The following is a 22,754-nucleotide window of genomic DNA, read 5'->3' as shown; positions in this document are numbered from 1 at the left end:
CATACACAAAATTTACATCAATACTAAATGGAATCATATAAATATAGAGCTAAAAGTTAGGCAATTATTCTTTGAAATCAAACCCACAATGGGACCAGAAATTTTCCAAGACAATTTTTCTACCATTAGTGCACATTACTAGAAGCAATTGCTTTTCCCTGAAGCCTCCAAAAAGCAAAAGAAATGATCAAACAGCTTGTAAATTGACCCATTATTTTTCTTTAGTGTTACTGCCAAAAGCATTTATAAAAATACAACCACTTCCATTGCTATTAAATAGAACATTAAACAAATAATATTTAACATTAAAGCAAACATGAGATAATTCAAACGGTGTTGTATTTCAACTTGAACAGAGAAAAAAACCCTGTATTTTATTTGCTTACCTCTTCAAATTTTAGTGCAATCATAGAAAAAGCTTTAAAAATTGCATCTGTTGGTCCTGTTATTGTCACAATTCTCTCTGGACAGGAACCTTCTGAAATATTGATTCGAGCACCACTCTGTCAAAAAGAACAAATATTTTTCAAATTTATGCTTCTCAGTGAGTAAATGAAGTAGGATTATGGATATAGTTTGTGAAGAAATATCTTGAAGCATCTAATTGCCCCCCCCACAACTGCAGCCCCAATATCCTATAATTTCAGCATAAACCGATCACACTACAAAAATTCATCCAACTGTGGGAAGCTGGATTCTGACTGGGTAAATACTTGTACAGTCTTTGTGGTGATATGCAAGTACCACCTCTGTAATCCCTCTGTAACCAGGGATCATAATTCTTCTCTAAACTGTTCAACTCAGAAGCTGGGAGCACTCTCCAATGATGGCTTCCCATTTGTGCATGCAATTTACATCCAAAGTTATCTGCCTATGATCATAATTTGTAATGAAACTAAAATGTGATTAATCAATTGGAAAGTATCTAGTATATCAGAAACTTTTTCTTCTTGTTTTTTTTTTTTTTTAAGTCTCAGCAAGTGTCACACTTAAGGGTGAAATCATGAGTGAAAGCTCCTATCATCAAAAAAGAAGGTCTGAACTCAGGCCAGTCTGACAATGAACTCTCTATTGTGTATATTTAAATATATATTTATTTCAGTAGTTTTCTTTACTACAAATTCTTTGAGATTTCCCTGCCACAGACTTTCTGTCAGTGTATAAAACAAAAAAGCAGCTGCCGTAGTAATGTACTGCAGATCTCGCAGAATCAAATTGACTTTTCTTGAGGAATCCTTTACACATTTTACACTCCTAGATTTTTTGCCTTTGACTTGTGCTTTTTGCTTCAAAGCAGAGAAGTTACATGGATCTCCAGGTAAGATGTGCTGCCTTTCAGGATAACAGTGGGTCTGTAACCTCGACCTGGGCACAATCCTCTGAAGACATTGCAGCTCTGTGGCAGGGCAAGAAGCCTGTGGCTGCTGAGTACACCGAGGTTTATGCAGTGCCATGTTTTAGTCAGCTATTTTGTGTTCACAAAGGATGTGAATGGCGTGTATGCAGCTCTAACCCTTTCTACATCTTGCAGTTGCAAAACGATGAAAAGTTAAGGCTTTGCCAAGAGACAACAAAGGGATACTTTGGCTTATGGAAGTCTGGCTAGAGCTCTGCTGAAGCTTGTGTCTATCCTCTTTAAACTTTAAGCAGCATCAGTCTAATGCTTGGTTCCAGATTTGGAAACTTTCTAACGGGAGGCCAAGCCATACGCAGGACCAAGGCAGTTTTGATGTGCAGCTGGTTCTGCTGGTTAAGCTGTTCCTGAGATAAAACAGCAGCAGGCACCTTGCTATGGGAATGAAAGACTCCTGACTGCTGTGGTGATAAGGAGGTTACACTAACAACGTTTAATTTAGGCCAATCCATTAACCACCATCACTTGCAAAGAATGGTGATGTTACATTAACTGCCCACTTGATGGCAGCGTCGGTCTGCACACCCTGATTTGCCCTATTCTCTGGCCGGATTGAAAGGCAAGTAAAGACATCAAGGCTTGTCTTACCTCCTCCCTCATCTTCTTAACTGTCTCGCCCTTCTGTTAAAGAAATAGAAAATAAAGAAAAAAAAGTTATCCTAGGATGATGAAATGAACATATATACAATATTTTTACATGAAAACAAATAAAGTTATTTCCTGACCTTTCCGATGATGCTTCCAACCTCCTGAAACAGAAAAAAGAAGACACTGTGAATGACACCATTTGCTACAGAAGAGCATTTGCTCCGTAGCCTCCCTCCAGCAACTAAGCACCATGCAGCTGCTCACTCACTCCTCCCATTCCAAGTTGGATGGGGAGGAGAATTGGAAAAAAAAAAAGAGTAAAATGCATGAGTTGAGATAAAGGAAGTTTAATAATTGAAATACGGTATAGCAATAAGATCAGTAATAGCAACGAAAGTGAAGACAATAAAAAGAGAGAGAAATGAAACCCAAGAAAGCCAACTGCTGCACAATGCAGTTGCTCACCACCTGCTGACTTATGCCCAAGCAATGATCTACCCCTCCCCACCAATTCCTCCCAGTTTACACACTGGGCATGACAAACTACGGTATGTAATAGCCCTTTGGATAGTTGGGGTCAGCTGTTCTGACCATGTTCTCTCCCAGCTTCTTCTGTACCTGCTTGTTGGCAGGATCTGAGAAACTGAAAAATCCTTCACTTAGGATAAGCCCTACCTAGTAACAACTAAACCATCAGTGTGTTAGCAACATTGTTGTCACACTAAATTCAAAGCACAGCCCTTTATCAGCTACTAGGAAGAAAATGAACTCTAACCCAGTCAAAACCAGGATGCTCTGCTCCTAAGCATTATCCCTTATTTCAAATCTACAATGTGAAGGGTGGCCTCCTTCCATTGCTGCTTCTCTGGAGGTCTTCAAAACCCATCTGGACCTATTCCTGTGTGATCTGATCTAGGTGGGCTTACTTCAGGAGGGGGTTGGACTAGATGATCTCTAAAGGTCTCTTCCAACCCTTACCATTCTATGATCCTAAGATTCTATGTTAGATACAAGGGGGAAGACTAAAAATGTGATTTTGCAGTTTACTGATTGTGTAACAAAAATACCTTTAGCAGAAACTAATCTTAACAGAAATCGGTCTTGTGGTTACAGGTCAATCCTGCCACTACAAATACAGAGAAACCCCTATCAGGGAATGCAAAGTTGAAAAATAAAAGAACTGCACAACCTGCTAGAGAAAATGGGATATAATACAAGTATCAAAATAATTTCTGATCTCTCTGAGGGCAGGCTTTTACCCTCTTTACACTGTGTAATAGCTAGAGTTGAATTTCCATGCTACTGAGCGTTATTGTGTAAACACCTGGTGGCCTGTCTTAATCTCCCTATTAAGCACTTACAGAACAATAAGCGCTAATCACTTTCTAGGGATTTGGGAATTGCTCCCACAGTCTTCCATGAAGGGACAGAAAATACTGAGAAATGTGACTGTGAGCATACAATAGGGGAAAAAATTTGCAGTTCTGGCAACATCCCAAGGGTTAAAAGTTTGGTGAATAAAACCAACAGGTAGCAAAACTGAAGCTAGTAACTCTGAAATGAATAGTCTGGACACGTTACACAAATCATGAAGCTCTGATATCAGACTGGAAATCACCTGATGGAGAGGAGATCAGCTAATGAAAAACAAACTCCTCTCCTACACACAGATTGTGAAATCTACTTCAATGATCAAAGACAGTTTCACGCAACTGATCTGTCCCAGGCACATGATATACAGTTCTTTCCTGCTCTCCTCCAATCTATACTTCAGTTTGACCCCTTCTGAGGCACAGTCAAAAAGATAAGAAATTGTTCTCCATTGCTCTATCCAATTGTAAACTCATCATAAAGTGGCACTAACTTCACTCTGCAGAAGAGAACTACCTGCAATGACCTTGAGCGTGTTATTCCTCACCAGAAGGTTAATGAAAAGCTCATACTATGAAGCTGCTTGTGCTTGCAACTTCTCACATCCTGCTCAAAGACATGAAGGCTCTTCAGTGAGAAAACTATTTATTTCAATGTAGAACTTTGGCATACGGTTCCTTTGCACTCTCTGCAAGCCTGCATGTAACACAAGACTTGAGTGGAACAGCCAATACACTGTTGGACAATGCTGCTATTTGGAGTCATCTAGACAGTCTGGAGAAATGGGCTGAGAGAAATCTTTGGGAGAGGAACAAAGTCAAATGAAATGTCCCATGTCTGGGACAGAACAAGGCCATGCAGTAGTACAAGCTGGGCAAAAACTATATACATACAAACTGGCTTTGCAGAAAAAGTCCTGAGGGTCCCAATACACAACCCCAACCTGAGTACATGAGTGCATCAGTGACGCATCATTGATCAAACCAATGCTGGGCTGTATTAGCAAAAGTGTAGTCAGCAGCCTGGGACAAATGATTATTGCCGCCTTGTGTTTGTGAGACCATGCCTGGAGCACAGTCTAATGTCCTAGTGCAAGACAGATGAGGACATACTGAGGTGAATCCCGTGCAGGACCTCCAAGATGGTCAGGTGACCATAGCATAGGACACATGAGAAAAGGCTGAGAGAACTGTGTGTGTTGGTTCTTAGGAACAGAAGGTTTGGGGAGATCTTGTTGCAGTATGCAGTAAGGAAAGAAAGTTGCAGTGTCAAATTCCTACTCAATCTAAGGGATTTTTTTTACCATGGAAATGGCAAGACATTGGTGACGTTCTTTGGAACATGTTAGCAAATTTCATTACATTGCTATGGAGTACTTCAAACCTTCCTCATATCAAAGGGTGAATTTAAATGTTATTCTATAAGGAAGAAATTTCAAAACATCCAAGAAAACGTCACTGCTCCCCCTGCTCTGGGAGCTGGGATTCCACTGGAAATGTGAGGGAAGGGTGTAGGGGGAAAGAATTATTAATGTCACATAGATATTCCTATTTTTTCTAGATTTTTTGATCCACATAAATTACTAAAAAAGAAATAAATCTAGAATGGTTCTAAATGGGTCACTTCCATCTTTTTTGAGACTAGCTGCTTCCAGGAAAGCTCCCATAAGTATTGGTGACAACATTCATGTCTTTAATCATGATGGGAAACCTACTTCAGTCACAAGTTAAATCAGAGTACTCTTTACATCTCATTCTCTAAACTACCTGTGCTACTTCATCCAACTTTCTATGTTTCTTTGTGGTCCAATATTTACTTCATACAGATTCTTATATCACGCTAAATCCTGTTTAGAGCTTAATGAGATACCTAACATCATTTTTTATGACACTCAAGTTTTATCAGTATTTCTAGCCAAGGCTACCTCGAAGGCTTTATGTTCTTCAGAAAACATTTCTAAGTCTGCCAGACACCAAACCATGCTGTAGTTAACTGTATAAGGCTGAAGGGATGGGATGTCTGCCACCTGCATAAATTCATTAATGGCTAGGAGTATAGTGTAAGCCAGGCACACAGCCTCCTCTGCAGTCCAGGTGGACAGATAATGGAAGATGTTTTGTTCCTAAAAGAGAAGAGAAAAAGTGTCCTTTTGAGGGTTTCATCTTTCTCTATATTTATAAATGGGTGAACTAAAGCTCAGAGGGAGAAAGACAAGTCCAAGGCAATCCATCTGACTGATGCCAGAGCTAAAAGTCCTACCCAAGCTCCTTGGCCTCAACATATAAACACCCACCTGTGAGAAGCAGATTACACCACTGCAACCATGCTAGGTGAATAGGATGCCTCCAAAAAGCTGCAAATGTGCACCTACCTGCATCCACTGATACATATATTCACATTTATGTATTTGTATGTAAAGTCAAGATATACATACAGCCTTTAAATAGAGAGAAATCATCTTTCACTCAAGAAACGACAGCAATTTGGGGTACTTATCCTCAGATTTGTCAAAGAAGCCTGAGTTTCAGATTATGCTGGGTACTCAGCCCAGGTAATGCCTTCCAAAGGACATATCTATAGGTGACTATCTCAGGCAGGACAGCCTCACTCTTGGGCTCCAACAGTGTCACTTTGGAGAATCCCAGAAAAATTTGAACTGCACATGCTGATTTCTGATAGCCTGAAAATAATTCCCAAGACTAGGGCAATTGGGTTAATTTATGACTATAATTTTCTTTACTATGTCATTTCTGATAAAATAAGTAAAGCAATAAGAGGTGAACCTCGCTAACAAATGCTGGAAGACTGCTCAGTATCAATAGAGTATATTGCCAGCCAACCACTCAGTTCATTGCAGGTAACTTGAGGAAAAGCAATGGTAAAAATGAAATGCAGCCTATAACACTATTTGTACACCTTATTCATATGAAGGGGATGAGTTTTGCTCTTAATGAACAAAATTTGAGTCCTAGTAGGCTCATCAAAGACCACAAAGTTATTTTTGAAATTTTTGCATCATCTATGGTAAGGACAAGGCAGCACCAGCAGAAATAAAGGTGGCAGTAGAGAAATCTGTGAGCCAAGGCTTTCCCAGGGCTCTTGATGGTCAGAATGACTAAACAAGGATATAAAACATGCTATAAGAGAAAGTTATTTCCTAGTCAATTATCTGGTGTGCCTTTAGAATAACAAGAAATAAATCAGTCATGGTAGGAAAACAAGAGGCTTAACAAATGGTAACAAATCTTGGTTTGAAGATTAACCTTTATCTGTAAACAGAATGTGTGAAATTCCATCATTTTTTCAAGTGTGAGGCTAGTTTAATAATTGCCGTGTCCCAGGAAATACAATCAAAAGAGGGAGTTATTCTAAGAACATACAAAAGGGTAGGCCATGATTTATTACCATGGGACATGCAGCTTCTGTTATCAGTGCTATGGGGTGAATGGGACACCAGCCTCACAGGAGCCATGAGATAAAGGCATGTCTAGAAGGTAAACATGTTTAAGAAATAATACAAGAATATATACTTTCACTCCTGCGATTCTTTCAGGCAATGCTTTGATTGCATACACTTGTCTGCTTTCTATAAGCAAGGATTAGATAGAACCACCATGACTGGAGTCTAACAAACAAAAAAGCCTGCTAGAATAACACTGAAAGGAAAGAAACACAGTCTTCCATGGTGGTGAATCACACTCATGGTGAGAAAGGAGGTATCCTGGCAACAGCAAACAACATGTGTGCTGATAAAATTTTCTAGACCAGCACCAGATGTCTTTCTTCCATCCGTGATGAGGCATAATATAACCCAACTCTCTATCTCTTCACCTTGTTCTGAGAATAGAGTTGCCAATATTTGTATAAGCCCGTGAATTTGCTTGGAAGACCCCAGGAACATGTTCCATGAAGATGTTCTGAACAATGTGTTTGCATGGAGCACATGGAGCATAAGCATTTTTCAAAGACTGGAAGAAAAGTCAGTTTTGGGAAACATGATGTAATGTGTCTACCTCAGGGAACAAACATCTGCCTCAGATAAACTCAGAGTATGATTTGTGTTCTGGGATTGTGGGATTAGTCTCACTGACAGAGGAGACCTCATGTTCCCAGGTGATGCTTCAGTAGTCACTGTAGGATGTTAACAGCCCTAATTTAGTAAGGTATGGCCGTCCATGCCCTTATTGAAACAGATCTCAGGCTAACAAATGTGGCAGTGTATGAGGAAACTTTCAAATTATGTTTTTCTGATGGAGACGCCAGTGTTACAAATCTTCCACAGGTCCATTTACCATTTTTCAGGGCAGCTGAATGGGCATTTCTCATTTGCTTTTTGATAGCAGATGAGTAATCAATTTACTTTTGATTTCACACTAAATCTCCCAGCTTTCTCCCCAAAAAACCCTCAAAAACTAGTTCTGTCCCTCTGCCTGTAATGCCAAAGCAGTAGCACCGAGTGGGTGTGTGCCTTCTGCAATCTCAGTTCATTACAGCTATGGGCTGATGAGGAGATCCTATCTGACAGAAGTGCAAAATGATCAGGATATGGCAATTTTTTTTGGTGCCCAGGGGCTGAGGGAAAAGACTTCTGTCCATTCTACTGATTTTTTTAGGCTAGTGAGAAACTCTCAGCTGTTACTACAAACACACAAAGAGGAGATCCATCTTGCACTGTGTATTTGCACACAGAGTTTTATTCCGTGACTAGAGAGAGCTCTTAGGTGCCACAGTAATGCAAACAAACAAAATAGCAACTATGATAGCAATAGTCAGGACAGTCAATCCTTGTAATACCCTGATATTATTCGTGGAAACTAGAAAGAACAGAACATTGGCTTAGTTGACATTTTATGACTTGGATTAAAATACCGACACAGTGATTCTTAAAGCTACTTTGTTGTATTCTATATTTTAATAGGAAAAAAAAAGAATGAGAAGGGCATTACCTTCAAGGTGGGAAAAATATTTCTGTGCCTGCTTTACAGCCTTTCTGGAGGCAATCAAAAGGTCACAAAAAAGTGGTCCCTAAAAGAAATCTCTGATGTTAAAGCAATATTATCTGTAATGATGCAAATAGCAATTTTCCCTATGATTTTATTCTGTCTATGTTTGAGCTGTTAAGTGTGAGTAATCATCTTAATGAGTTTAAACTTTCTTGTAAAAAAATATATATATAGTGTCATAAGATAACCATCAGCATGTCTGAAAGTCACCACTGAAACTGGATTTAAGTCTGCTGTAACCAGTCCTTCCAGTGCCACAAGATACCCACTGATCCTGCTAAAATCATTGAGAGATAAGAGTTCCTCAGGGCATCTAAAATTAAGTTCTTAAGTACTGAAATTTAGAACCAAAAATCAAGACATGTATTAAATTTTGTCCCAACCTGAACATTTGACTGTAGGGACATTTTTCTGATGTGCTACTGCTGAAACTATCATTGAGCCAATGGTATCAGGGAAGGAAAAGCTCCACTTGGTCACCATATCTTTCATCCAACAATGCAGATTATGCATTATATATAGTACATGTGCTGCTCTTCGCCAGTCACGTTTAAAATCTGCTTAGGAGACTTCATCATAAAAATCTTAATACCAGGAATTTCTCTTGGGTTATTCTCTTGGTTAAACCTTATTATGGTTTATTTAAAAACAAAACAAAACAAATTACTCCATTATTTCCAGACACAAAGCATTTGTATCACTCAAAACAACCACACTCTCATTACACTCGTATTTACTCTTTCCTTGTATTTATGATTATGTCTGAAGAAAGCTAGACAGTCTCCTCAGCCTCCTAACACTTATTTTTCTGTGAATTCCCCTTCCTCTTAGTCTTCACACCACTCACATGTGGCACCTGTTGTGGAGTACAGAACTACAGGTGTGGTTTTGCCAGAATATTAAGGTAATTACCATCTCTTTGCTCCACAATGCACTGTTGCAATACACCCAAAATTACATATACTTTTGCCGCCAATAGCTTTCCTCTCCAACTTGGCATATCCCAAAGGTACCACTATCTAGACACTGCCACTGCCTTTCAGTTTTTTGTGCTTTCCAGATTTCCTTCTCTCACTGAACATATTTCTTCTAAATTACCTTCTCCAGTTGATTGCCTCAGCTCTCCAATTTGCACCTTTCAGTATTTGGCAAGAATCCTACTTCCCTACCAGTTTTCCTTTCCCTCCTTCAACCTACCTGTAAATTATTTCCTTGTTCTTCCTAACCCTCTGACTCCATTAATCCATTTTGTTTTCTAATTCCGAACTCCTTTCCCTTTTTCTGAAAGATTTCTCAGACTTAATATATTAATACATTCTATTTTTGTTTCAGTCAGACTTCACTGCACTCAACGTGGTTTCACTGACGCACACCATCAAGCAGTGCCTTTGGAAATGATGCATTTCTCCTTCTGCAGGTTTGTACTGGAGGAAGAAAGCAGAGTCTCCTGCACCGCCACTATGAGATGGAGACCAAAGTGGATTTGTGACCCTACTGCCCTTTCCAGATTGTCACATTTGAACTCTTTGTCCTTTTCCACCTCATGGACCTGACTTTAAAATCTCCATTAAGCTGTTTTCCTTAAACTTAATATCTTTCTATCAGCACATGGGTTCTTTAACATCTACATCTAAAATTTATCAGTAGTGGTGAGTCTCTAGGGTCTTAATCAGCCTACTAACACTTTCTGTGTACAAATCCAAGCCAATCTGAAATCATGTAATCATTATCAAGCACATTCAAATTAGGTGCATTTTCAAGAGTTATTTCTTTCTGGGCACAAATTGACCAAAACAAGAACAAGAGCACTGCAGGTGTCAACTATGAAGGTGTGTTGGCAGAATCTTGTGGCAGTAAGAAGAAAAGCCAGCCACAAATCATGGGAATATAAAGTTCAGTAAAAGGTGAGCAAGGAATGATAACAGAGAAACACGGAGCTCCATGAAAGTTTCTGTAACATGCAGATAGCCAAAAGAAGTTTGATTTTGACATAAATTTAAAAAGCAAGAAAGTGAAAGTCACATTTCTTTTGGAGCCTGAGCTCTGCTTCTCATTATAGAGGGCTCTAATAGATGGGGACTGCCCATGACTGAACATACACTTAAGTCCTTAAAAATGTTGATCTGATCTGAGTAAATGCTGCTACTGTTGCCTTTGCTGGAAGCAGAAACTTACAATCCCTACAATATTCTAATCCTGCCCAGGAATGATACTTTTAAAGTAGACAAAGGTAATAAAATATCTGTATCCACTAATGTCTTCATCCTGCACAGTGATTTTATTTATTTTACTTCAAGGAATTAGATGGAAAGTACAAAAGTAGGGCAACATAAACAGCTCCAGACCATAGTCCCTGTTTTTCTCTACTGAAATGCATGAAACAACTTTATTCCCTAATGTGGTGCATCTTTCTCATTAATAAAAGATAAAAATGCATCTTTGCATTATTTAATGTACTACATATATTCAACTCCTTCACATGTGTTGAAAGGCTCTTCTGTTCCTGCTGCCTCCAGACCAGGACTCAGGTAAGTCAGCCAAAAAGGTCCTGAGCAGCAGAGGCTGCAGTGCTATGGCAGGGATATATTCATTTTTGTCTAACTTGTGCTTAAAAACCTCCAGTGGTGGATGTTGTGGCATGCCTGGGCAGACTCCTTCCCTCTTCACACATCCACATAACAATTTTTTCCTGATTTTCCTTTTGAAAAATCTGTTGTTTCTCTGTGGATGTGAAGAATGCTCGAGCCCTGCCTTTGTAGCAAACTCCACAACACCTGCCCTCTAGTTTCTCACAAGAAAGTGTGACAGATGTTTTATGTTTCTCCCTGTTTCTCTTCAAAGCTGTCACACTTTCATAACTTTTTTACTGATGTAACACAGTACAAGATGAAAATTAGACCTTTCATCTTACACATTCACACACTTTCTGAAGTCCTGGCTCAGGAGGACACCTTTCATATCAGGCCCTGGAAACATTTGCCCTGAGGTTAACCTTTTCTATCTCATAGTGGTTAGCACTTTGCTGGGCCCTCACAAGATTTTTTGCTGCTTCCTCAGGTAAAAAAATTGCCACCCTCCCTTAACATCACATTTTGTACCCTGGGAAAATCTAGACTGTGCCTTGCCTCGTTGCCTCTTGCTACTCTGTGGAATTGCAGCTGAGCTGGTGATCCAAGTGGTCATCCCAGCCTCTTTGGCAGGAAGCTGCACAAAGCCCTGCAGGAGCTCAGCTGGACCTACAGCTGCTTCTTTCCCCAAAGCAAGGCAAAGCAAAGGCTCTGATGATGTGTGCTACCAGTGGAGGGCACTGGCCTTGCATTCTCCTGGAGATCAGGACTGTTCCCTTCTCTTTTCCTTTCACCAGACACTAATGTTTTCTTTCATTATTGCTACCTGTTTGTTGTTGCTAAAGATGCTTTTTTATTCCTTGCCCTTTAGCAGAGGTCTGGGTGTTCACACAAATCTATTTTCTTTCTGTCTGCATGTACGGAATTTAGCTTACTTGTCTAATTAAAATATCTACCTTTGACTTTAAGCCCCTATACAAATTATACAAAATGTATACACTGAAAATTTCCTCAGTCTGCAGGATTTACAGCCAAGATAATGAAGCATCGTAGCACAAGTTATGTACTTTCAATCAAAATGAATGCAAATATGACAAAGCACATAGACCTTCCCTGTGAAAAGGTACAATGGTGATAAAAGTTGAAAGACAGACTTGAGGTTGGTGGGGAGAGACCCTCATATTTGCGTGAAGCACACTAACAAATAAATAACTTTAAAATGATCTAACTGAATCCAGTTCACTACTGTTATTTTCACTTAATTCCATTCTTCTCTTTCAAGTTGTGACCAGCTATTTACAGCCCAAGTTCTGCTTTAGTTAATTGTTCTGTCTAGAAATACTAATTAGAGATCAGCAGTTTCCACCAATGTCATTACCACAACAAATCTTAAGGAAGAGCTTAGGAAACATGTTTCTTCTTTTTCAGAGGCACATACAGCTTTCAGAGTGATCTTCTCACATGGAGTTCATATTGACTCAGATATCCTTCATTCCTCTGTATTATAATTTCTAAATCACAGAAACAACATCAAAGAAACCATAAGTCTGACTTTTATCACCAAAATAAATTCTGATTTCATGTACTCTTTGCCATCCCTGGGCACAATAGGATACATGATTAAAGCATAAGAGAGTTAACACTATACCCATCGTGCCTTGTTAACTGAGGCTGCGTGGTATACTCCCACTTAAAATTTGTACTTCATAGTTAGCTTTTATGGATTTAATTTAAACCCTTGGGGCTACATATACACTGAAGGTTGGACACATCCGTTATTGTTAAAAGTGGTTACTCATATGATCATTGATGTTCAACATAGAAAATTAGCTTTTTCTAATTTTATTTCTAATATTAAAATAATATTTTTGTTTCAAAAAAATGCCTAGTCCACAGTTTAACTTCAGCATCTCAAAAATTATAGATACATGGTTTTTGCTTATAAGGCATGATTCTGAAAGAAGCAGAGATATCTGACAGTTGTTAAAAAAAAAAGCATGGCTAAGCACATGGGAATTTGACTGAAACCTGTAGAGCTACTTATAAGGATGTGTTCAAATGCTTTTCTGGATTGGGACCAGGACCCAGTAGATTAAAACCCTAAGACTTAATTTTGAGTGCAGACATGCGTACAGATTTTAGGTGGGTTTGGTAAGAGAGATTGTTATTAAATTTGTTTGACAGATCCCTATTTAAGATGCATATTTTACATACCAAATGCCTGCCTGAAGCTGAATATTTCAGGGTAAAAAAATCAAACAAAATGGTTGGATCATTTCTAAGAAAATGTATAATTTGATCTGACATAACCTAATTTCTGGCTTTTTAATTTGCAAACTTAAACTGTACCCTCCTCATGCCTCTCAGCAGCTCTGTAAGTAAAATATAAAGTCTTCTATTTGTGCTATGGGTAAATCATGTGTTTGTTCATGCCACAGGTTGAAAGCATGCAGAGTTTTAAAATGTAAATGTATTTTTAGTTATTAAATTAAGTTCTAGGAATAAAAATACCATGGTTATAAAATATAACTGTACCTTTAGTTGTTTTAATTCTAGGAGAAAAAATATTTTTTTTAGATTCATATATATAGATTTGATCTCTAGAATTCTTTTACATACATACATGTGTATATACAGTTTTTAATATATACACACATATAGATATATGTGTGTGTGTGTATATAGATATATATTCAGTTTGTTAAGAAAGAGCCAAACCCACCTTCTTTGTATAACGTTCATACATTAAGCTTAAAAATGCCTGGTTTTGCCTGATGCAAATAATACAAACAAACCTCTGAAATATGTTTTTAAATTAAAGCCCGATTTGTGATCTGGCAATGTGAAATGAATGACCATTAGGCCTTGAAGTCTGAAAATAGTGAATTGGCATATTTTCTGTTGCACAGACTTCACACTTATCTGCATGCTTAAGTGCTGAACTGGACAGAAACGACATGACAGTCAGCCTTTCGAAACAACTCAGTGGAGGACCTGGATGAACTCTCGGTATATCAGGGAGTTTGCTCTAGTAAGATGCTACATTGGAATAACAGAGAACTATCCCATTTGCTTTCAACAGGAATAGATGATAACCCTGTGGCAATGATTTCACACAAGTCAATGTACTTGGATTTCAAAAAAACTCTGGAAAATCCAGCAAAAATGAGAAAGGAGTGCTTCATGCAGGTCAAACTTACACAAGGGCCTGTTGAATTTGGCTAACTATCAATGAAACAACTCTTTTTTTCCCCATCAAATCAGCTCAAAATGGATTTGCTACAGACAGGGTTTGCTCCAACAAACTCAGGTTGCAGTGCAAACTTAAGTATAATTCCTTGAAAGGCAGGCAGGGTGATTTTCCAGCTATGGCAACAGCATTTTTGACTCAAGTCAGAGGAGGAACAGCAGATCCTATGTCATTGCTGCTGTCAGGCTCTGATGGTAACTGCACACACAGCTCAATACACTGGCAACTGCTGTGGTCAACAGTAAATGCTTCACCTTGCCATGCATGAGAAGGCGTATGGTAAGTGTGACATTGAGACCTCCTTCAGTCACTTTGGTGTCCTTTGTGTTCATCCTGGCCTTGTATCTCCAATACTTGAAAGCAGCTTCGTTTTTGTTTCTATTCACTTAACCTACAAAGCAAGAGAGAGAGAGAGAAAAAAGAAAAAGTACCATTGAACAGCTGAAGCTACTTTGAAATGAGAATATCATGTTGTACAAAGCAATTAACATTCCTCCCTTTGATTTTCTAGACTACAGTTCGGTGCTCCTTTGATTATTATCCCTCCCCAACCAACTCTTTAGCCCCTCACCAATTACAAGATAAGCTCTCTTTTGAAACCTTAAACATTCTCTTTACTTCCTTATTTTTAAGCTGAAAGTACAGAGCACAACAGCGAAATAGCATGTTTTCTTCTGAACAGCACCTTCTCTGTTATATATATGCATCTTTACAAGTGCCTGGTGCTGTTTTCATTTCTCTCCCATTATTATCTCTTTCTCTTTTTGCTCTTACAGAAGAGATATTTTTGTTTTCTCTCCAGCTAATAAGAAATTAATTCTGAGCCTAAACACCGATCCCTGCCAGCAACAGCGGATGACACATTATCAAACACAACTGAGTAACAAAGAGCCACTTGCTGCTGTAAATGTGGGCACTGTCTGACTTTGTTTCTGTCTGCCAGGCCCAAAGGTGGCTCTCAAAGACCAAAGCTGAACTTCAGCCTGAAGTAGAAGGAAGATTTTCTTCATTCCTAATGACAAATTGCAGATTTTCAGTCATTTACAAAGCCATAAATATCTTAAAATGCTGATGAAAGCTGCAAGGGCTGGCTTTGAAGGGACAAACAAGATGCATGATGAGTTTATTAATACAAGGATATTAATCAGTACAAACAAAAATGGGGGCAGGAAGGAATATTACCACGGACAAGCAAATTCCACAGTAGAAAATGCTTAGACATCTTATTCAATTTCATCCTGATGACTGTTTCATCAACTGGTTAAGTTCTATCTTAAAAAGAGAGACTAATCACTAGCATACTAGACCAGTAAAGCCCATTTTAGTTGAGCATGTTATGCATGAGCGAAGTCAACAGCAAAGAGTAAATAAAGAACACAAGAAACATGTATGTGGTCATCTTTGACAGACTTGCTGAGCTACCAGCAATCAGCAGCTCAGGGTCTTCTGGGAGACTGCATCCCGATCAACATTTTCAATAGCCATTGGTGGACCACTCCTCTAATCCCTTCTTGAATCCATACAACTGGTATCCAAGAGTTCTGTTCTCACACACAATTAATTATTGGCAAAAAAAAAGCTCAACTTTAAATACTTATAACTCCTGACTATCGTTTTCTCTTGTAACACATTTTGTCCTCTATGCATTATTTGAGGATCGTCTCAGAAAGTCACTCCTCTGATGGCTGGTACTTCTTGCTTCAGTCTGTGCCTGTGAGTGACCAAGCCACTCCTTATGTTTTTGCTGCTGGGAAATACACTGGAGGATGCAGTTTTCTCTCAAGCCTCTAGAAGAGTACTTAGGACCACAGAGAGCTTTCTATGCCTTCAGTGACTGCAAGAATAAGAGGCAAACATGCTTGAGGACATGTGAAAGAAAAGAGGGAGAAAGAGTAACTTAAACTCTTCCTTCCTAAAAGCAAATTGATTATTCGCTACCAAAGAGCAGCTCCTCCTGACCTGCTCCATTGCCAGGGCTGATTTTCCCTAACCCAGCATAGATTCCATAGGTTTCATATCATATGGTTCACCACCAAGACCACTGCCACTGAAATAAATCTCATTTATTACACATTTCTGGGCTCATCACTCATGTTACATGTCCCCTATCCAGATGGAGAAAAGTAGAAGAGAAGCAAAGTGCCTGGGTAAAAGCAGAAAACTGAAACAGCCTGTCCATGTCTCTGACGCACCATATCTGCAGAGGAAGAGACACTGGTGATTCCCAGACTAAAGAAGAGAATGGTCCCATGGATGCTTACCTGCTGCTTGCCGAGGCAAATGCTCTGGCCCTGACAATGCAATCATTTTCTGTTCAGCTCTGTCAAAAAAACCCCCAATCCCAAACCACCAAACAGAAGCATTTTGGTACATAAACAGTAGGATACATCTTGGAATCCTGGACTTTATGGGAGCAATACTGGGCACTTGAGAACTCTAGAAATCCAAGTTAGCTTAGGGCATACTCAGAAGATTTCACATAACGAATGTGTTTCAAGTAGAAACCAGGTATTTAAGACCTTTTGTGGACCAAAATTTAGTGATGAAGGTACAGATATGTTTCTAACAAAATGTATTCCAATGTGGGAAAAATAATCCCAGCCTAGATCTAGGTTCACAGTTGCCATGGCCTTTTGCTGCTGTGATGCTCCATCAGTATGCTCACTTTGTGAAAAATTTTGGGGGAAAGATTTCCAGTAAACAAATCAACTCCCACCCAAGCCTGACTTTCTTCAGGTAAAACCAAGGGGTTTTTAGTGAACACCTTTTGCTTTCTTTTTAAAAACAGAGGTTAAAAATGAAATTCCAAGACAAATATTGTTAAAAATATCACTACCATCTAATTTTTTGAAGGATCTTGTATTTTCCCCTCGTTCCAACAAGCTGAAACTCTGGCACCTGGTACTGAGAAGCAGAACAGATGTCTGGGGGAGGGCTGAGAGTGTGTATGCCTGCAAGGAGTTAGGCAGCTGTGTGAGATACAAAGGGAATTAATTAGAAAAGGCAACCCCACATGATAAGGAAGACTGTGAGAAACCTACACATATACTATGAAGAGAGAAGAGTTTTTATTATGCCAAGGCCCTTTAAAACTGCCCCAATTGTCCTGGAAGTCCAAATATTTACAGCTTTATAAAGTAAAACTACAGGACTGTTAATTACCTGAATACCTTATTTTAAAAATAGATTAAAAAAAAGCATTGTTGTACTTTATTAATCAATTAAAGCAATTATTTCTGCAGGCATCACCACAAACATGTGCTGCACTAGTTATCTGTGTGTGTGGAGATGTCAGATCATGGCACAAGGAAGAGAATGGTTTCCTCTACAAAGCCTCCTACCAGCCAGCAATGCATCCATGTATTTCTAAACCTACTGCTGTAATATACAAGAATATAATGAATATTTAATCAGTGAAATAATTTCTCCCTCCTTAGTAACTTGTTCAAAATGCTGATTTTTGCAATGTTCCTGCCTTATGCATGCCTCTCTGTGTGAGTAAACTGAAGGTTAAACACATAATGCTTTCCTTTTCAAGGTTCTGTGTGACAAGGTCTCATGGCTGCTCTGAGGGCCGGGAGAATTGAGTCTCTGACTGTGAAAACAAAATCTATGTATTACACTTTTCCTGATGCCAGAGGAAAGTCAAGGGATTCCACCAGTAAGCAGAGAGTATCGTGCAGGCAGATACAGTTAATGTCATGGCTGAATGTTAAGAATGAGGTTTAAGCATTTTGCCCTGCCTTCAGTAGAGGGCCAACAGTGACCGGACAGCTGGATAACATCCTCCTTCTGACCTTGGGACTCTGAATCAGAATGTACAAAATCCAAGACCCAGGGCTCTGCAGCTCCAGGTAACAAGAAAAAAGAACCAAACTAAACCATGCCCATGGAACAGTGGAAAGTAAATAACATCAGATGGTTCCCAGCAAACAGCAGATCGTTACCTACTATAGGGCTGAGCATGAACTTTTGAGGACATTTACACTGCTATTTATCATGTAAAAAGTGAGAATTTATCTGTAGGTAGAAAAAGGTATCCAAATACATTAATAAAGAAAACCAACCTTTTGAAAACTCCAATAAAATGGATATGTAGTCTTATTCAGATACCTTTTTCTGTAAGTATATATTTCTATACATTTTCAATATCAGCTGTCCCAAGATAGCATCAAATGGAATGTCCTATGTGTCCACTATTCATTGCATAAAAAACATGAATTTTCTAATGTGGCCTTTCAATAATTGCTGGTAGATTAAGCTACTATAACAAAAAGAAGCTAAGCCACGTGCTCATCAGACTACCACAAAGAACAACACAGTTCCTAAAGGATTTCATTGAATTAATAAAAGCTACAGAATGAACTATACAGTCAAAAGGCAGTGCTTCAACATGCCTCACACAAGCACATGGAGATTTGGAATGTACATGGCCAGAGGGTAGTGTGAGATGGCTGACTCAAGTCTGAGACATGGGAAGTCAACCTCATGACCTCCTTTTGTCCTACCCTTCAATACTACTAATCTCCTCCCAAGAAAAGAAGAGACCATTGCAGAGAATATGGCTGCACAGTGCAGAAAAATAAATAAATGTTTATATATGTTTTAAATCTCCAAGGTGACCACTTCAGGCATGCAGAATAGGAAAGTCTTCGACTCAACAGCAGGTAGGGATGTCAAAGATGAATAAAATCGACATAGTATCAAGGTAGACATGAGGCAATTGATCTCTGAGTTTAAAGCCACAATAAATTATTTGACACCCAGGAATCTGCCAGGAAAATTACTCACCTGGAAGATCCAGGAGGGAGAGAAAGAGAGAATGTTTGAAGTGGGACGGAGCTGCACAGTCACACAAGTGTGCTGGAAAGAGATGCAGAGAGGAGAGAAGGAGAAAGGTGGTGTGAGAGAGAGGAAGCTTCACATGGCTGGTACAGAGAACAATATCAGAAGAATCAATGTAAAGAACCACCTGAAAATATTCAATGAGGAAGTCTGCTCTGGTATATGAAATCTTGATCGAATTCTAGTTAAATCTGAGCCTATAAGGAAAGATGAAAATGGTCAGAGCACCTGACACAGCATTCCCTGGGCTTAGGCCTCAAAAGGGACTTTTGAATCTAATTACAGTGCTTCATCACCATCAACAAGAAGATTTAATTATGTAGAAAGTAAGGAAGAATCTGCAGATGAAATTAAAAAAGAAATTCCAGTTGTTCCACTGGAAGGAAAAAAAGCTAACAAAGAAAAAAAATGGGAGGAATTATCATGATGTTCAACAGAAGCCATATCTAATTTAAATTAAGACACTTAAACTCAATCATGTAGTTCCCATGTGTCTGTAGATTTACGAAAAAAATTTCAATAAGGGAAAGATAAGAACATCCAGTCTGTCACAATAAATCTGTCATTTCCATAATACATGGAAATATCCCAAAGGAGGGGCAGCTAAGCAGGCATGGGGGCAGGAAAAGACGGTGGTTGCACACGCTAACCTGGAGATGAACAAAGAGAATTATCATGAAGAACCAGAAATTAGACAGTAATGCACTGATGTTATGAAGAAATAGTTCAGACTTTGATTTATTAAAAAAAGAAGAAAGTGTTATTAAAAAAAAAGTTAAGAGTGAACAAAATAAGAATCGTGAAAACTGAAACATGGGAAGTCACGAAAAGGCTGTAGCTAAGTCCTCTTGATCAGAATCCTGCAGGTGGAGGGAGACCTCCCAGGAATTGGAGGAAGCACACTGCCAGGGGTTATAGTGAGAAAAAACGACCTGTGCTTTTAGCAGACCAGAGTTCTTTGGGGACAAATTTGTGCTACTTTACATTATATTAGTCTTTAATTTAAACTGGAGGGAATACAGAAAAAGGAGAAGGAGATTGAAAGGAATGTGAGGAAATTATCACAGGCCAAAAATCGATGACATTACAGCAGAAATTGATACATTCAGCCATATATGTAAGGCTTAAAATAAAAAATAAGCTGCCTGCTACAGAAAGTTTCATGTTATCAAATGAAGACATAACTACTTTGCTATCAAATTCTTTCATAAGCTAAGCAGTTATTAGCTATGTCTTTTTACCTGAAAAGAACACCTCTGGATGTTAAAGGACTAAACCGTCATTATAAAAAATGCTGTTAAAACACCCAAACACAGCTAAAGTGAAATCAAAACCAACTCCAGTAGTGTTATTTTATTTCAAGGAACTTTTAAGAAGTTATAAAAATTGGTAACAATCAGCTAAACATACAGTTTTTTCAGTTTCTGAGTCAACAGAAGAAGGATGAAGACATCTACTGTTACTAAACCATATAGATGTGACGTTACTAAGAACAAACAGCTCACAGGTTGTCCACAATAACACAATAATAACAAAACTGACAACTCTTCAAAGGATTTCTCTCCCAGTAATAACTGTTTGGAAATGGGGAAATCACGTTTTGAAGCACTGCAGTTTTATACAGAAGTGCGACCAGGAGAATCTGATTAATGAATAGGTAAGGAACCAGGTGCAGTATTAACCTTTTTATTTTCCCAGTTCCATCTCCCAAATTACTAGAGAAGACTGTACATAAAGAAATGAGATTATACATTTTATTCACAACTTTATAATTTATATCCCAAAATAGATTTAATGCTTATCTCCAATTCTTTAATGAATTGAACAAGATCTGCAGAGCCTAGTTCCACTAAATCATTATATCAGGGCCCATTTTAAGTAAACTGATAGTTAGGATGGATCTAAAAATCCAGGAAATAGAAAATTAATTATTTGTGTTAGCAGAACAAAGTGCATGTGTGTGTCTGGTGGGGGAGGGTAAAATGGGTTTTTACAAAATAAGATAAAATAGTAGCTCAAGAATGAAATTTAAACAGAGACTAGAGAGCAAGGTTTCAAGAAATTCATAAATCACATGCTCAAACAGAACAATCAATAACAAATAATAGGAAATAAGCTGAATCAGGGTCGCTGAAAGAGCAGCAATTGATTATACAAGCAGATAGAAAATACCTGTTTTACAAAAAAAGTGGGAAAATTTTAGCTCCAAAGTGAAAGAGGATTAAAGAGCAGCAAATTATTCCACTAATTAACAGCTACCAACAAAAATCAGTTACATACATTAGCAAGCTGTGTTCTCCTTTTATTAATCATTGTAAAAATCTCTCTATTTCTGGTATGTTAAACTCTAGTTCTTACAGATTTCTGGAAGTAGCAGGTTTGCCAGACATGAAACAGATAAGGAAATAATGGATTGAAAAAATAGCAGAACAACTTTTAAAGGCAATAGCAAGTAATAAAACCGGCAAGGCTCCAGGAGTGCTGCCTTTTGAATGTAATTTTATGCAGTAAAGAAGTATCAGCTTTTCCGTGAAGAATATGTTTAGTGCTAGTTTGTCAGAGGAAGAACCGATCCTCTCTATAGAAGAAGCTCTCTTTGTGTTCTACCTAAAGCAAGAAATACCCTTACTCTAGACTGCTAACATCTCCCTTAGTGAAGATCACTAGATGTTGAATAACCTTTGAAGAGAACAGCAGAAGATTAAAGACTTATTTTTCTGTTTTCAGATGATGGATGTTTAGCAGCCGAACTTGAGTGTTTGTGAGCTCCATTCTTTAAATGGACCACTTTTTCTCATGCTATGTCAAAAGACAATGGCACTGCTCATTTCTTTTTTGATATATTAAAGAAAATTATCAGAAATGTATTTATTGACTCTTCTATTCATAACACTTTTTGTAAACAATATAGAATTGTGAATTTATTAGAGAAAGAAAACTAACAGAAGCACAATAAAGACTATTGTCTCATTGTTCACAATTTTTTCCCTAATATCAACATTCAGTGCTGAATTTTTTATATATGTTATTATCAAAATATTATGTTGTGTGAATAGACAGCTATACACTTTGCCAAAACAGAGATAGTTATCCCTTCAGAAAATATCACATGTCAAAAAGGGAAGAAATACTATTAAATGTCTGGAAATCAAGTCTCAGGAAATCTAGAAAAGCTGTATAATGATCTCAGTCAATGCTGAATGCCAAACAGGTCTGGGATCCTGAGAGAAGTAAGTAATCTCAAGGCTATGGAAAACACAGAGATTTTTTTTCCCAATGAAATCTTCCATTTTTCTAAGGTTTGTTTTGGTTTGTTTTTTTGGTTTTTTTTCCCTTTCTGTAATTATTCCAGAAAGAATTACCTTGGCAGTAATGCAGAGAGCATCTTTACAGTTTGCCATGAACTAAATAAACCCACCAGAGTGTGCATGTCAATACTATGTACAGATCCACTAGCCAACTCGCTCTTCTGCATATGTGAAAAAGCCAGGCAGCACTCCTAGACAGAAACTGCCACATTAGACTAACAAACATAAAACTCTCAACAAATCATAAAGTGGTGGCAGCCCACAGTAAATTATTCCACACAAATATTCTCCATGAGTATTCAACAATGAGTTCAGGATGAACCAGAAGATGCTTTCTTTCCTTTCCTAATGGCCCACCATGAAATTAACTGTAAGCTTTATGACAGACTTGGCAGTTTGCAAGATCAG

General features: G+C 38.3%; 1 protein-coding gene across 4 annotated transcripts in view; it reads right to left on the bottom strand.

Annotated features, from left to right (window-relative positions):
- Nucleotides 1-22,754, bottom strand: part of LOC104554014 (poly(rC)-binding protein 3) — a 513,107-nt gene that overhangs the window by 48,769 nt on the left and 441,584 nt on the right. For all 4 annotated transcript variants that reach the window (XM_061994937.1, XM_061994938.1, XM_061994939.1 and 1 more), the window contains exons 6-9: nt 14,448-14,584; nt 2,140-2,163; nt 2,003-2,035; nt 387-503 (exon numbers count right to left, since the gene is read on the bottom strand). In XM_061994937.1, the coding sequence (XP_061850921.1) occupies nt 387-503; nt 2,003-2,035; nt 2,140-2,163; nt 14,448-14,525 (252 nt within the window). In that variant the 5' untranslated portion in view covers nt 14,526-14,584. The remainder of the gene's footprint in view (nt 1-386; nt 504-2,002; nt 2,036-2,139; nt 2,164-14,447; nt 14,585-22,754) is intronic.

The sequence above is a fragment of the Colius striatus genome, chromosome 4 (assembly GCF_028858725.1).
Source record: "Colius striatus isolate bColStr4 chromosome 4, bColStr4.1.hap1, whole genome shotgun sequence".
NCBI classification, from domain to species: Eukaryota; Metazoa; Chordata; class Aves; order Coliiformes; family Coliidae; genus Colius; species Colius striatus.
This window is presented reverse-complemented; position numbering and strand designations above follow the sequence as displayed.